The 17,521-nt window shown below is 31.5% G+C and overlaps 1 protein-coding gene across 1 annotated transcript; it reads left to right on the top strand.

The window, feature by feature from the left end:
- The first annotated feature begins 522 nt into the window (after positions 1–522).
- LOC127718152 (uncharacterized) lies at positions 523–16,554 on the top strand. Its single transcript, XM_052224131.1, has 4 exons — positions 523–645; positions 11,771–11,904; positions 14,296–14,403; positions 14,771–16,554. The coding sequence occupies exons 2-4, from the start codon at positions 11,800–11,802 to the stop codon at positions 15,257–15,259; spliced, it is 702 nt and encodes a 233-aa protein (XP_052080091.1). The 5' UTR covers positions 523–645; positions 11,771–11,799; the 3' UTR covers positions 15,260–16,554.
- Positions 16,555–17,521: the final 967 nt, after the last annotated feature.

Raw genomic sequence — 17,521 nt, 5'->3', positions numbered from 1 at the left:
TACTGATTAATTAGACAAAAGAAGAAGACGAGAAGAAGAAGAAAAAGAACAAGAACAAACAAAAATAAGAACAAGAAAAACTTGTCGTAAATTGGGAATGTTTTACTAAAGCAGGACAGGAGTTTTGAGTAAAAAAAAAGGCAAGATGAGACACCTGCAAAAAGAAAGTCAGGATGACAATTTAGGTAAAAAAAAGTCAGGATAAACTTTAAAAAAACAAAGGCAAGACCGAATAGAGTGAAAAATAAAAAGGCAGGACAGAGAGTATAACTAAAAAGAAAATGCAGGACAAAATTTTTCATCCTATTATTTCCTGCTTAGATTTTTGAGGAATAAACTAATCATGTTAATTGTTTAATTCTAAAATAACATTGAATTTTGTACCAATTATCTGTTTCCTATAAGGTTAAATTCTGACATTATTATCATATGTATTGTATAGTTGGCGTTCACATACAATCTACAAATATGGATATTATGATTTTATATGTGACAGCACTTGTCAAGTCAGTTCTCGTGTGAATCTGGGATAACCAGTACACTCCTAATTGTTGAGTACGTTTAGACTATATATAAGTTTAGCATATCAACTGGTACTGTAAAATAGATAGATATTTTCTGAAGGAAGAACTAAATTCTAGTTTTGTAAGTGTTAAATAATGATAGTATTTCATTTTATTGTATGATAGAATTATAACTTTCTCTAAGTCTATATAGTATTTACGTTGGTTTAGTCAAGTATTGTCTTAAGAGCCTACTTTTACAATTTGATAAATCTTTGTGTTGCTTGATGAACCCAGTGTAGAAAAAACAGGAATTGAAAAGATATTTGTATGATCTATTCTATGTGTTTAAAGGCGATTATTGAAATACAGGTTAAAGAACGACAGGCCACCATACAGAAAAACACCAATCCCATCAAAACTCCAAAGTAAAGTCAAGTGGGAGGGGGAAGGGGAGGGGTAAGCTTTCATTTTCTGGTTCCTTTTATGACACCGTTGTGTTACTGACACATGCTTAGTTGTGAATAAGAATGGAATGTAATCAAAGATATAATTCATAACAAAAACCATGTGTTTTTAAAAATACCTCAGGGATTTCAATATGAGGCGATATATAACTGGGTTTTATCCTTTTGAAATATTTTTCTTGTACCGCTTGGAAATTGAAGTATTTAGTCCTAAGTCATTTAGTTGCATATAGCTTAAAGCACCCATTAAAAGTTTTTTTTAAATGTCTTACATCTAATAAATTGCTAGTTTCTATATTATTAATGTTCATCCTAACCGTTGTAATTCCGTTTGATGTTTGTGGATGTCTTCTTTCATTTTGCAAGATTTCAGTTTATCATTCATGTTTATACTTTTTAAAGGTGAATCAACATTCAATAATTAGTAAAAAAAAATACTAAATATCTGAAATCGGATAACCAGTCGTTTTGTATCAGTTGCTACTAGTTGAGAACCTGGGTGGTGTTTACAGAAAAGAGAATAATTGTGCTATCATACAGAAAAATGAGCCAAAAATTTATAAACACTGTTTTATAAAAAGTAAAATCACAAAAATACTGAACTCCGAGGAAAATTCAATCGGAAAGTCCATAATCACATGGCAAAATCAAATGACAAAACACATCAAACGAATGGACAACAACTGTCATATTCCTGACTTGGTACAGGCATTTTCAAATGTAGAAAATGGTGGATTGAACCTCTCACTTGTACGACAGTCTCATCAAATTCCGTGTTATTTACAACGATACGTGAACAAAACAGACATAATAAATAAAATAGTCAAAATATGGGTACAGCAGTCATCACTGTGTTACAATCTCAAAACAAACAATCATTTACAAAAAAGCTAAAAAGCATCTATCAAATTAAAAACCACATTCATTGCTTCGCGTGTCTGACGTCAGAAAATGTAAACGTCACATAAGAAGAAATTTTGTCGTTCAATGTTTATTCAAAACAATTTTATAATTTCACATTGGGAATCTTGGTATACAGGGTTAAAAAATCAAAAGCTATGTTAGAATTAATTTCAGAAATAGACCGAGATTTAAAATTGTCCAGAAGTTCTTTAGAATTTTTAAGAATCCACATATGGTTAATACCACTACGCGAGTAAAATAAATTTGTCGTTTGTCGTTATAAAGTTATTCCTTATCAATGACCAAGATATCATCTAAATGATCGTATCTGTCTGGTGAATTAAATATCATACTGTTGTTTATAATACCACCTCAAAATTTAAGAGTTGTCAATGAAAAATAAATGTATGCACATACACATGCATATAAATAGCTAGTAAATACTGTTTATGAATAAAATAAGACATGTGTAAGAATATATATATTTCTGTTGAAAGACCTATTGTATTTGTTCTGATTATTATTAGGTCTTTCCACTTTTCTGTGGAAAGACCTATTGTATTTGTTCTGATTATTATTATTTTCTTCCGCCAAATTTTGTTCTCGCGTCAAGTTTTTGTTTCGCAACATGTCGCTTAGATATTTCTTATATAGTATCATACAGTTTATGCGCTTTTTATTTTCACCCATTCTTAGCCGAACAATTTTCTTTGAAGGAGTTATCTCCCCGAACACTGTTTTCCTTGTGATTGCATCTCCTCTGTAACCGTAAAAGAAAGCGACAAATTTATTTTATAAAATTGCTCGTTATATCCTTTGCATGGTTTGTCCTATTTTGACCGAAGCGATATGAATATTCCATATGAGAGTTATTTCCCCTTATGCATTTGATATAAGTGATATCTAAGTTTCTATCTTGTAAACCATAAGTGATAGAGACCTAGGATCTTTTGATTTGAGGTCCTTGATCCAAAAATAAGAAAATTAGGTCAAGGTCAGAGGTCAAGGTCATATTTTAAATTTTGATTTTGGCTTATTATCAATTCTTTTCAAAAACCGTATAAGATATCGACAACATATTTTTACTAAATTGTAAGTTGCGACATGTCGTAACACATAAATTTTGGTTAAAAGGGTACGCTTACATTAAATTGGAGTTTTTCTCCCCTCGTTTATTAAAAGATAAGCATATAGTGATATAACTCAATAACCATATATAATTTAGACCTATAGTCTTTTGATTTGAAGCCCTTGGTTTATGATCTTGAAATTGAGCTCAAGGTCATAGGTAAAATTGACGTTCTAGATTTTGACCTTTGCTTTTACCTCATATGTATACATGATAAAGCCATGGGACTTTTTGCATTACGTGGCAAGCCACTTTACTATGGAAAAGCCAACCGGAAGTGACCTGGTGTAAACCGGAAGTAGCTATTTTTTGTACTTATTTAATGTAAAAGTATATTGAACCATATATTTTTGGAACCAGTATCAAGTAAACTATCAAAAAAACCCGGAAGTGACATTTTTCAAACCGGAAGTAACAGTATACCTCCCTTATTTAGAAAAAAAATGTATAGAAACCATATATTTTTGGAATCAGTGTACAATAAGCTTTCATTTGACGCTGGATATGATAATTCAAACTGAATTTTCATAGTTCTATATCAAAATTGATCTTTATGGGTGGAAAGACCTTCAATTGTTCTCTGAACAATTGGTTTTTAATTATTATTATTATTTTTTTTTTTTCTTCCGCCTAATTTTGTTCTCGCGTAAAATTTTTGTTTCGCAAGATGTCGCTTAGATATTTCTTATATAGTATCATACAGTTTATGCGCTTTTTATTTTCACTCATTCTAAGCCGAACAATTTTCTTTGTAGGAGTTATCTCCCTGAACACTGTTTTCCTTGTGACTGCATCTCCTCCGTAACCGTAAAAGAAAGCGACAAATTTATTTTACCAAATGGCTCGCTATATCCTCAGGATTTGTTGTCCAATTTTGACGGAAGCGATACGAAGACTCCATATGAGAGTTATTTCCCCTAATGCATTTGAAATAAGTGATATGCATTTGTAACTGGTAAACCATAAGTGATAGAGACCTAGGGTCTGTTGATTTGATGTCCTTGGTCCTAAAGAATAGAAAACTAGGTCAAGGTCAAAGGTCAAGGTCATGTTGTGATTTTTTACATTAGGTTCATATTGCTTCTTCCTAGAAAGAGTTATAGATATCGACAAAACAATTTAACCAAAAAGTTTGTCGCGACACGTGTTTACTAGAAATTTTTTGTCGAAATGGTATGCGTCATTTTATTGCAGGGTCAATGTCCCTGTTATGGTCGAATCAACAAATTACTTATCAAAATTTCAAACTTTGCAGCTATCATGTTGTAAATGTTTCTTATCTCAATAATGAACCACAGTCTACCACTACACTCCCCCCCCTTTTTTCAACTGATTTTTTTTTTAAGTTATCCCATTTCAAAGAAAAGAAGATCGCTTTTAGTCCCGTACATTATACTGTAAAATGCTAATCCTTCTTATGTACAAATTTCTTTCTGAAATAGAAATCCATCCCTGCAAAAATCTGCTCCAATTCATGTATTTTCTGAAATTAATCGATGAGGCACGTGCGGTCCGCTTGATTGCGAAATTAAAATCAATGTATTACTGAAATACTACACTCAAATTTCTAAACATGCATTAAAATACAAATCTGTGCTCCCGTAAACATGTGTACGTAATATGTATGCATGATCCGACATCAATGACCTGTACAAAATAAAAACAATAGTTATCGTGTTTCTTTGATCAATACACATGTGCTCTGTTCAACGGTCTCCCTGAAAAGAAATTAATATTAACTCCAGACATATATATTCGAGGGTCACGTGACTTCACAACACCATCTCGCGCGCGGACATAAATTTAGAATAAAACATTGCATATCCAAATGAGGGAAAATAAAACTTCCAAGATAAAATTTACTCCGTTTTCCTACAAATTCAATCAAAATGCATACACAACAAATAGATGACAAATGGAAGTCCGAGGTAACATAGAAACTAGAGAAAATTTATAAACGAATGATGCTAGGATCAATTTTTATGAGGACATCTCAGGCGTCCGTTTGGCTGTGCGGGATGTCTAAGTACGCAGTCACGTTCGGTCAGAATATAGGCGTTATTTAAGTTATCTGCGTCGCACAGAGAAAGTGCCATGCAATCAATCAATCAATCAATCGATCAATCGACCGACCGACCAACCAACCAACCAACCAACCAAGCAAAAAACCAATTAATCATGTTTCGGAGGGGAAAGACCGTTTAACAATTGTTTTTAAAACAATTGATTTATATTTACATGTAGTGTTTGTACCTATTTTTCAGTACACTCTCTTGCTCTAAGTATTTTTGCAATATAGAAATGTTGCATATCGACTGGTTTTGTAATAACTTAAAAGATAGATATTTTCTTAAGGAAAACTTAACTATAATTCTATAAATATATTATTTGTATCGTATATACGTTTAGTCAGACAATTTTGTCTTATTGAGTTTTAATGACAATTTGATTTTTTTTTTAATTGATTTCGGTAAGAGAGGATATGGGTGTGGTTAACAGAATAGAGAATTGCCCAAAATTTATTTGGGAAAATGGTAAACTCAGGTGTTCCGGAGAGGAAAGCAGCTCCTGTTCATTTGTAACATTGTCGCGTTACTGATAACGAGTTTAATTTAATTTAAAAACAAATGTAATCAAAGATACAATTCATAACAAAAACATGTTGGAAAAACATGCCAATAGTACCGGGATTGAACAATGAGGCGATACTACTTGTAGGTTTTATCACTCTTCGGAAATGCCTTGTGTATCGGCTTACTAAAAAGAAATAGTTCTTAAGTTATAGCTGCATATTAAGAAACGAAAGTTTTACATGTCCTGTATTATTGCTAATTTTTATATCATTAATGTTTCGTCCACAATAGTTATTCCTTTTGATGTCTATGGGTGTCTTTTCTACATTTTGTAGAATTAAGATGTCGGGCTCATACCAGTTCATATGCATTTTGAAAATGGCACAACACCAAATATTAGGTCACACAAGCATATCAAAAATGAAAACCGAATAAAATCGGATAACACAAAGCTTATAATTTTCTCGATTTTAATTTCAGAAAATTATTCTTTTTAAACTCCAATAAATTCTCATTCGGACTGAGTGTATTTTGGGGAAAATATGAAATCATCTGTGCTTCTATGTTTCCGGCTTAATCTATGAACACGGGAACTCGACTGTATGACCCTTTTCTGTTTCATATATTTGCTATTTGTTTTATTGATACATATATATATATATATTCCATTGATTGTTTTATATTTGTTTTCCCTTACTTGGATATAATATTCAGTTTGTATGAAGTTCATGATGAATACATTCAATTTGAAAGTTTGACGGACACCATCATCACTTGGTAACAGGTCGTTATAACCACAATCCTCTTTCCTTTTCCCTGAATGTGAACTACCGAATTAGACTTTTCAACGGGTTTGTACTTACAAGAGCAACAAATGTGGAGCAGGATCTGCTTACCCTTCCTGAGCACTTGGATCATACACAGTTTTGGTGGGGTTCTTGTTTCTCAGTCTTTAGTTTTCTATGTTGTGTTTTGTATTCTGTTGTTTGTCTTTTGTTTTTTTTTTTTTTTTCTTTTATTGCCATGGAATTGTCAGGTTTTTTTTTTACTTACAATGTATTAGTTTGAATGTCCCTTTGGTATCTTTCGCCTCTCTTTTGAAGTTATTAAATTTTTAATAATTAATTTTTGAAGAATTATGTAACTCAAACGAACTATAATATGAGGTAGGTGCTACCTGATCAGCTCCTAAAGGCTATTAGTTTTTATCAGGTTGATCGTATGCTTCTTTAACAGTCTGTGCCATTGAGAATAAAAATAATGTTTTCCTACTTCTCACATTCGGGAAAATTTTAGGGTTAGACAATTTATTTGAACCGATCTTTAATGAGTTTTGTGATGTCTTAGGTTTAGACAATAGACAAACACCAGTCTCTTTTAGCATGAATACTTGTAACCAGATGTGTCTGAACAACGTATTTTACTATTACAACACTAATTAATGCATGAAGAACTGTTGATCCTTTCAAAGCTCCCGAATTCAACCTCAGGTTTTGGTTTTGTGTGTGTGCTTTCTGTGGAGCGTTTCGAGACCGTTGTTGATCTATTCTTCGATTTTGCCTTTTGCTATGTCTGTTTTTCCTCGAATCTTTGGTCTGACAAAAAATTGCTTATATTCAAATACGCATGTCGCATTAAAAAGTAAAAACAGCGAATGGTCGACCTGAAGTAATATAAATGTATCCGGGTTGAGGAACAAGTTTTTAAATGTTACTTTGTTTGCAATCCCATAAAAGTCTTAAAGTATAAATTTGTTGTTGAATCACTACGGGGGTAAATATCAATTTCACCTATTTACTATTTATTATTTGAATAAATCCTCAGATGATTTTAATTGCTTTTTTCCATATATATTTGGGCATCGCACAACACCGTGTCTTCCTGTACAGATCAGCATATTGCTGTATAAAATTTTCTATAAAGTGCATCTACCGATATCTAGGATGATTTTGTACCGCCAAGAATTCATGGGTTTAATCCTCGTCTAGGTCAAATTAAAGATTATAATTGATATTTTAATTGATTGATTGATTGTTGATTACGGGTTGTTTAACGTCCAGTAGCAAATATGTCATGCTGTTCAGGAAGAGAAACAAATTAACAATACATAAAATAAGGTAGATGCTGTAATTGAGGCCGTCTGGGATGAAGAGCGATGAAATTTGGACTGCCAATATCAAATGAGGACATATTGAAAGGGACGGACATTTTGCATTGCAACAGGCCACCTACTGACGATCAAAGAGTTGTTGCAAGGGTTCTAAACGTACAGAGAGTGTGGTACTCTCTTTACACGAGGCAACGGATTTAACGTCTCCATTATGACCGGGCGTGGCTGCATACATCCAGCATAGCAAAACGAACGCCATACTTTCGCGAGGGTTTAACTGCTGGTCGAAAGAAGACCAAAGTGATCATATTTCTATTCCCAGTCACCCTTGGGAGGTATAGGTATTTGCTATTTCTTGTGATAAGACTGATAGATCATTCTGTGGACTGTTTCCATAATATCTTCTAAGTGCATTGAACTAACAAGCATCTGCAGATTATGCATTTTGCTTTTGCTTCCAGTAATAGCTAATATTCTTTTATATGTATCACTAAAAATTGAAATGTTTTTGTATTGGTGCTTGTCTTTAGTAGTCTTGTACGTACCGATATTAAAGTGGTTGTTATCCACTTGTTAAACACCAATAACCTACAGGAGCTGAGCAGGTAGTACCTAACCTCACATCATAGTCCATTTGAGAGTTATAAATCTTGAAAAAAGAAATTATAAAAGAATAATATTATAAAGGATAGAAGCTAAATTTATATCCCATATCTTTCTAATGGTAAAACATGTACGAGTTCTGACAATTTTTGTGGAAATGTTTTGTCAATAAATGAATAAGTTGCTCGTTATGTTTCATGTATCTCACAATCCAACAAATTCAGAGGGAGGTACAGATTTATTTAACGTTTTTCTATATTTTTATGCTGCCTTTTGTTATAATATTTGTTTTATTTTGATGTGAATGTAAATGTCAACATTATATTGTTTTTCATACATGTAATTGTTATGCCTTTGGCCCTCTTATGGGTGTAATTTGTGCTTAATAAAGTTTACATAATTATGGTTTATTGCTGATCAATTAAAACAACGTGAAAAAAAATTAAAAAACGAGATTAAGCTTCGTATATGTGGCTTGGTCCTCTGCAGTTGTCTTTAGTTATAACGTAGTTCTTTTTATTTCAAAGAATATAGTGTTGAAGGCTTATTGTTTGTATCTTTTATTGTGTATACATTATCAAAAATGTATCCACAATTATTGTAAACTTTTGCAGTTATACAGCTTGTACATATAGTAAAAAAAACCTGTATTGCTGAAGAGCATAACTTTGTTGAGATTAAGAAAAATACATGTTAATTTCTTTTTATTTTTTTTATATTTTTTTAAGGGGAGGGGTTATTTTTTGTCTTGTAGGATATCTTTCACATTTACATATACCCCACATTTCTTTTCATTTATATAAAAATATTTGCACGTAGCTTTCAATTTTCTAAAAATAAATTTCAGTTTCATATTTTAACATTACACTTAAACAAAGTGTTGACACTTGAATAACTTCCCGTCAAAGGATGCTATCTCAAGTGGTGGTCTCTTCCGTGTACTATGATCTATATTTAAATATATTGTCGACGAAATTAAACTCCAATATGAAAATAACTTTTTACCAATATGAAAATTACTATCTTCTAATATGAAAAATATATTCTTCTAAAATGAAAATAATTATCTACTCACACGGAATTAAGTATCGCCCCATATGCAAATCATTATCGCCCCATAAGAAATTTATTATCTTCCAATATGAAAATTATATTGTACTCAAATGACAAAAATTATCTACGCATATGGTATCATGAATCTCCCCATGTGGAATTACGTATCGCCCCATATTTAAATTATTATCTCATCTTATGAAAATTATTATTTTCCAATATGGAAATAATTATTTCCCCGTTTATAGATTAATATCTTTGATAACTTATGCGATCGTCCATTGTATAAATAACACATAGCTGAGAGGGTGATAGAGCAGATTGTTACCCCGAGAAAACATTGTCAGCTGAGGCGAAGCCAGGGTTAACAATGTCTTTTCGAGGGGTAACAATCTGCTCTATCACCCTCTCAGATATGTGTTATTTAATTTATTATACTGAATGTTCTGTTATTACTGTCTATTAAATTTCAAATTCAAAGTAATAAACTATGTCGTCTTGTACATAACAATCATCCTTATTTATTAAAGCGCACACTTGAGCAAGCGTCTCCGTGAAGGGTAATAGAGTATTTGCCATGGGATAGAGTAAATTGCCTCCCTCGTATTAACCAATCAAAATCTGGCATTTTGACATGAAGTATAATAATAATTATTGCATGTCAATTCCTGACGTCCACTATTGGTGCTGCATATCACTTAAACTGGTCTGCCATTCCATCTAAATCTCCGCTACGAAGTGTAGCGATAAGGGACTACAACCATATCCAACTATAGCAGTCATCACGTGACGTTGGTGACGTCACACATCACCCGTATCATGCCCAAGTAAAATGTATAGAAATGCACAGGGGCTTTCAGGAATCGATAAAATAAATTACTTTAAGTTCATGATAAAAAAAGTGTGGAAATATATAGTAATTCCTCATATATTTAGAAATATATTTATGCCTTTTGGAAAAGTTTAAATTTTGGTCTTCTCCCTTCCAAATGCTTTTGAATATTTGTCTTGTTGCCTCGATAATTCACACTGTTAAATCATCCAACTCCGATAAATATTGGATTTTCTGTCGTGTTAAACCTAAAATTGCGATTTAAACAAAACAGATGGAAAAATTGTGGAAATATGTGCTTATTACTATATTCATAAATATTTGAAATATCGTACATGCAATAGTTTAATTTTTTATTACGTCCCTTCCAAATTGATTTGAAAATTAGCTATTTTCAGAAAATCGGGTATTATTTTTCAAGATGGCGACCACATTGACAGCGTGGGCCGACTTGGTAAAAATATATTTTGTAAGATTGTTACAATGAAAATCAAATATTTGTTGGATGCTCGCGTTTTCAGTCATTGTCTTACCTTAAAACAGCATAGAATCAAACATTGGTTCCTTTTGATAAAACTGATACATGCTGTTGTTTTTTTATAAAAAATTTAAAAAATGGCGACCAAATAATTTTCAAACGTAGACGATGTTCGACACTTATTTTGTCCATGCAAATAATTCAATTTAATTTCACTGTTTATATTGCAATTAAATATGACACGTTATTGTCACTATAATGATAGCCAAGGACATAGCTAGACTAAGGAGATATTAAGTCATAACATCACCGTGATCAAAGAAAACAAACATGGCACCTAATCACGATGTAAGTTTTGACAATATCTATGTAGATGTATGTTTTGACAATACCTATGTTGATTAGTGTTGTCAGATTCTCAATGAAATTCATTACGATATTATTTTATATTTATAAAAGAAGACCTCGAATGGATATTAACCGAGGTGAAATAACTATATTTTTCAATTTTCTTTAAACCATTCATCGGGTAACTAGTAAATTTTACATAATCCTAATTAAACCAGTAACATGCAGAGTTATCGAACGTAATTATGACTGGAATAGTTGCATATGAGGTATCCACTTTACATAATACTTCCGAGTTCAAATTAGTCAAGATTTCAATAAAAAAACATTTATATAATAAATTAGGACAGCAGAGAACGATATAGGTCGTAGTTATGGTTTACAACTTCAATACATGTACATTTACAGTATATTTATTTTCATTTATAAGCAGCGTATATAAGATAAAATCATGTATATGAAGCTCTGAATGGGGTATACAGAATATAGTATAATGGGCCAATACTACAGACTGTATACCATGTATACCGAAAAATGGGTCAAACATATAGAAAAAATTAGGGCAAAAATACAATAGAGAAAAAAAGAGAATAATAGGGGGCCTAAAATGTATAGAATTGAGAATATTATGCAAAATTTATAAAGAAACGAAAATGGCTTAAAAATTTAAAATACAGAAATGAAGAACACCCCCAACCAGACCCTCTTTTTTATTGTTTAATGTTTATTTCAGATTCCGTTTAACATTTCAGATTCTGTGTATCATTTCAGGTGATATTTGACGAAGATAAAAACTGGGCATGGAGAATTTCCCACCTTTGACACCAATAATTGACACCCTTCGAGGATTGACAATAAAACTACAGGAAGGTTCAGACTACATAGACGAGGTGCAAAGAAATTTTGTATGTTATTACGAATAAAATTCTCATAATTATATATATATACAAAGCCATGTCTGGCCAAATAGAGATGTAAATCATATGCTCTGTGTAAGGTGAGAGCTATACTCTCTGCGCTTACCACTGTAACAACATGTGGTGTCTCTATGTAGTATGTCTGTTGCAGGAAAAATATTTGCCTCGATCCAACATATTCTCATTTTTCAGTGGAAGTCCAAACTTCCTGCCCGTCGTCCAGGTCAACCTACCTTGCAGAACATTTATATTGTAATGATTATTAACTTCTTTTTTTCTGAATATGCATGAATTATTTCTCACTGGACGTTTAACAATCAACAAAAAATCTTGAAAGGATACAAAAGGAGGATGAGATCCAGAGATCAAAGAATTCTGAAAACTAATAATTTGCCCGACGATGACATTGTAAAATACAGAACAATATTGGTAAATATCAAGACACCCATAGGGCACATCAAGACATTGTTAGATAATTACTGACAATTTTGAAGGATACATGTATGTATAATATATGAGTAGCGCAGTGGTTCGGATGGACTGCGTAAAAATTTCTACAAACAAATAGACCGAATGGGAATATGAGTTTTATGAAAAGTAAACTGAGGGTCCAGATTGGGAGTCTTTATTCATGTGCATTATTCTTTAATTCTGTAACCCATTTAATCTTCTGTTTTCTCTTATTAATCTCTATTCTTCATTTTTCTGTTTCCATTATTCTCTGTTGAGACAAACCCCACCAATAACATTTAAAACAAGACCTATGATGTTTTAAATCATTATATAAGTTCCATATACAAAATTGATAAAACCCAAAACAAAGAAAAATCATTTTTATTTCGGTGATTCATCGCAAAGTCGAAATGAGGATTCCAACACGAAAATAAAGATTACATTTAAATGCAAATGTGGTCGACATTTAAAGGGGGGATTCAGTGTATATGAAAACTAATTTAAATGTGTTTGTCCTAAGTTAAGAACCTCGTCAGCTGCTATCTTTAGCATTGTTGAAATATTTCTGTCCTATAAGGAAATATTTGTTGATGACAGATATTTAAAAATATCCGTTAAATCGATTTACTTTTGTATCTCCACTTTAGAGAGTATTATATATTCCATACTTATACAGGACGAGAACAGATACATAATTTTAATAAGTAGTTTCTGAAAATGGGATCAATTGAGGTGAAGAACGGGAAACTTTAAATCCATAATTTTGCCTTCAAACAGGCCATCCACAGTCTGCAAGAATTGTTCCGAGGGTATTAAACAGTAGGAGGAGAAAGTGGCATTCTCTGTACACGATTAATCCCGCTTTCGACCGAACGTGACTGTGTATTTAAATATCCCACATACATTTAACAAACGGACACTCTTCTCTAGCTTGTGTTTTACTGATAGAGGGGTATTGTCCATGAGAATAGTCCAGGTGACTATACTAATTTACACAAGACAACCCTTTAGGTAATTAAACGAAAAAAGGTTACGTTTAAACTTAAAAATATTTTGCAAAAATTCGAGTTGATTTCTGAAAAATGTAAAGAAAAGCCTTCTTACATTTGTACGAAGTTTACTGGATATTCATATTAAAATTCAACCAGTGTTGTTATTATAACATATAAAATCCTTCATTTCTGTATTCTTTAATTTTTTAGCCATTTTTCTTTATTTTTTTATACTTTTTACCCATTATTCTCAATTCTTTATATTTTAGCACCTAACTATTTTCTATTCTTTATTTTTTTAGCCTATATTTCTCTATATTTTATTTTTTTTAGCCTATTTTTCTCTATTCTTTATTTTTTTAGCCATTCATTTTGCACTTTTTGCCCATTATTTTCTATTCTGTAAACCCCATCCAGACCCTCATTACTGTTGCTCGTCCTTGGTGTTTGGTCAAATATCTTGTTGAAAAGGTTTTATTTTTCATATAATAATTTTTCGGCACAATGACAAAAAAATAAAATAAGATAAACGTAACTAAACAAAATGAATGAAAAAAACTGGTCAATTGTCCAGATAATTGTTCTGTATATTACGGATTACAAAATTTCTAGACCAGGTTTATGTACTACCATTTTAAGTCACAATATAAAAATAAGTAGACGCGGGTTGATTGTAAAGTTTCAATCATTAATAACCGTTAAAAAGAGCTTGTTCAGTTTTTCAATCAAAGGTAACCGTATTTTAGTCAAATAGTCATTTCCAAAACCACTGTGGACAGCAAAGATATAGTCTACACGTATGAAACCCCATGAAAAGCGGAGAAATAGCAAACAAAATCTAACTTCGAATTTTTTTCCTTTGTCGTAATGAATTAGGAAAACTAATTCTCGTTGGCAATATTTATTATTCTAAAATTTTCTTATATTTTTCTAGGGTTTACAGAAACTACAGAGTCGTAGAATGATAAATATGTTATCAAAATCTTTAAAATCCAGAGTAAAGAGACTCAAAGAAAGTGGGGTACAGAAAGCACTTAAAAAGGTAGAAAGTCAAATACAAAGATATTTTAAAAAGTTGACGTAAAAACCATTATAAAAATTAAATTTAAGAAATAACAGTAGTGTATCTGAATAGTTGCCACCTCGGACCCAAGCGATTAAAATTGATATTTGTGACTGTCAAATCCCAATTGACGGTGGCAACACTGCACATACAGTATGGTATGCCCATTACAGAGACATATTCGTACAATATTGAAAACAAAACATCTAAAATATAATTTCTTATATATGAAACAGTGTAAAAAAAACAAATACTCATTATTATTATTATTATTATTATTATTATTATTATTATTATTTAATCTATTAATCTCGTTTAAAAATTCACGTTTAAAAATTTATTTCAGATTCATTCAATGTTTTTAAGATCACATAAACGCTTTACGAGAGCGAAACGATTTCTGATGCATATTTACAAAAACGAAACTGAATTTCTAAATGAGGGTACCAGATTCAACGATCTGCTGCCAAAAGTAAATTCCATTCTGCAGGATCTTGACATTGCTATCGACGAATCAAATACAAGAAGGAAATTAAACAATGAAAACATTTCTGCTGAAACTTACACGTCTAAAATCTCAGACAAAATCGATCATGCCAGAAATAGTACTGATGATGAAAGTGAAAGTAGCTCATCAAGTGATGATTCAGAAGATGAAAGTAAAGATGAAGTGGATGACAATAGTGACGATGACATGACATACCGTTCAAGAGACAGATATGGTCGTTGGCAAGAAGATTTTATTAAGTTGTATAAAATTAAACTTATGTTTGAGAGAGAGCGATCTAATTACGAGCTATTATATAATTTTCATCCAATGAAAACTTCTCAGTAATAAATATGTTCGTGACACAACACATTTATATGAAACTTTATATATAATGAATAAATGGATATGTAATTGAAAAAAACACATGACGGGGTGTTTTTTTTTTTCGTTTAAAATGTTACGGTATTCGGTATCTTTACAAAAATCGACGTAAAGGCTGGTACGTAAAGGTGAACAGTTTTGTGGAAACCATTGATGCCTGTGATATATTTAATGATACATTAATTTCTATAAAAACTGTTATGCGAACAATAAATTAACGTTTTGATGTTGTTAATAACGATGAATTAAAACAAGAGCTGTTTGACGATTCGAACAATGTAAACGGAAATAAATTAAGAACATACCGTTTATACAAAACAAACGTTAAAACTGAGCGATACCTTAAGCTAAATCTTCAAAAATATGTGCGACGAACTGTTACGCTTTTCCGTAGCGGGTCTCTACAGTTGGCGATCGAGACAGGACGATATGCCCAACCGCGAACACCAGTAGATTAAAGACTATGCCGACTATTTTTAGGAACGATGTTGAAAGTGAAAATCATTTTTTGTTGGTTTGCCCATTATATGACGATATTACTAGGTTTGAATTGTTTACGAAAGCTAGAACTTTAATTGATGGTTTTGATACTCCTGATATGGACAGTAAATTTATCGAAATAATGTCTTGTGAAGATACATGTATACAAACTCCTTTGTCGTATGCAATTTTTTAATCTTTTCAAATGCGAAAACTATTTAGCACATGAGAATTTATTAAGAAATAATATTTATTTTTTAACTATTTATAACTAAAAAAAAAAATTCAGTCTTAAGTAACTCTCTCTACTGGTGACCCACTGGTTGCCTTCGGCTGTTTTCTGCTCTGTGGTCGGGTTGTTGTCTTTTTGACACATTCCCCATTTCCATTCTCAATTTTATTGATAACTTATTAATTTAGTATTTTGGGAAAATTTGTTTTTAAAGTTTAACTGTAATATACATGTATATCGAATTCTATTGATCTATTTTTATTTCTTATCTTTAAAGCTCAGTGTGGTGTTTAATAAAAATAATTTAAATCTTTTTTTGGATTTTTAGAATTTGAATTTTACACATATAGACTAAGTGTGACTTGTTTAATTAATTCTTTTAACACATAGATTTTATAATTGTTTGTACATAAGTGTAACATAAGTCTACATAAGGCTGGATATTTGGTCATTTTAATTCTGTGTTGTTTATGTAATTGTATATATATATATATGTCTGATCAAATATGTGACACGATCATAAAATAAATCATTATTATTATTATTATTATTTACACGGGTTATGACCTCACATATTCCCTGTCAGTGTTTTATATCTCCAGGGCCGCTATTCCCTGTGAAACCTTAATTGCATTTATATTATACTGGATTGTCCTGATTTGAACATTGATTATCATGCATTCTGATTTTCGTTTTAGTTCACAGATATGTGGGCTCATATATCCTGTCATGGTAACCAAAATCAAATCGTAGGATTAGCCGGGATTTTTCACTTCAGTGTAATATATTTTAAAGTCATATGAAACGAGTTTCTTATAATTTTAATGTTATCGAAATTATTGAACCAATGCATGGATATATACTAAACTTAGTCCTGTATGCACGTTTTATTTTAATATTTATTACGAATCTATAACGTATATACGTAATGATATTTCATTTAGTGATTGTGGATCGCAAGGTAATTAACTTTCGAGTGTTTTGCCAAAGTTTACCGGATCGTGACATTGATAAACAATCAACACATATCAAGTGCAGCATGTGAAAAATAAATGAATTGATAGAGCCATAATATTTATTTTTACATTTTTTATGCGTTCCCATTTATTAATTAAACTTTTCCTTTACAGTTGTTAAATTATTTGTTGTATTCAATTTGTTCTTTAAGAATCAATTATTACTATTTACTTTCCAATGCACGTTTGTTTACATTATTTCGTCACGGTTTTTCCCCTCGCACTTGCGCTGTGCGGTGGCCAACGTTCTAACGAGAGGTCTTGTAGTACGGGCAAATATTGTCGAATTAGTATACGGGAAGACAATAATTCAATTGCAGTACATTTATGAAGATTTTGATAATATAAAGGATTTTCTTTTACAAGAAAGATCACGTCCACTTGTTTTATAGTAAAACTTAGCCATTCAAGTATATAAAATATATTCAACTTTTTTTTATAAATTGGAGGTTTCATATGACTTTAATAATCATCAAAGAATGGGTTTCAAATTTGATT

The sequence above is a fragment of the Mytilus californianus genome, unplaced genomic scaffold, assembly GCF_021869535.1.
Source record: "Mytilus californianus isolate M0D057914Y unplaced genomic scaffold, xbMytCali1.0.p SCAF_10, whole genome shotgun sequence".
NCBI lineage: Eukaryota > Metazoa > Mollusca > Bivalvia > Mytilida > Mytilidae > Mytilus > Mytilus californianus.
The sequence above is the reverse complement of the archived record's forward strand: the minus strand, read 5'-3'. Positions and strand labels throughout refer to the sequence as shown.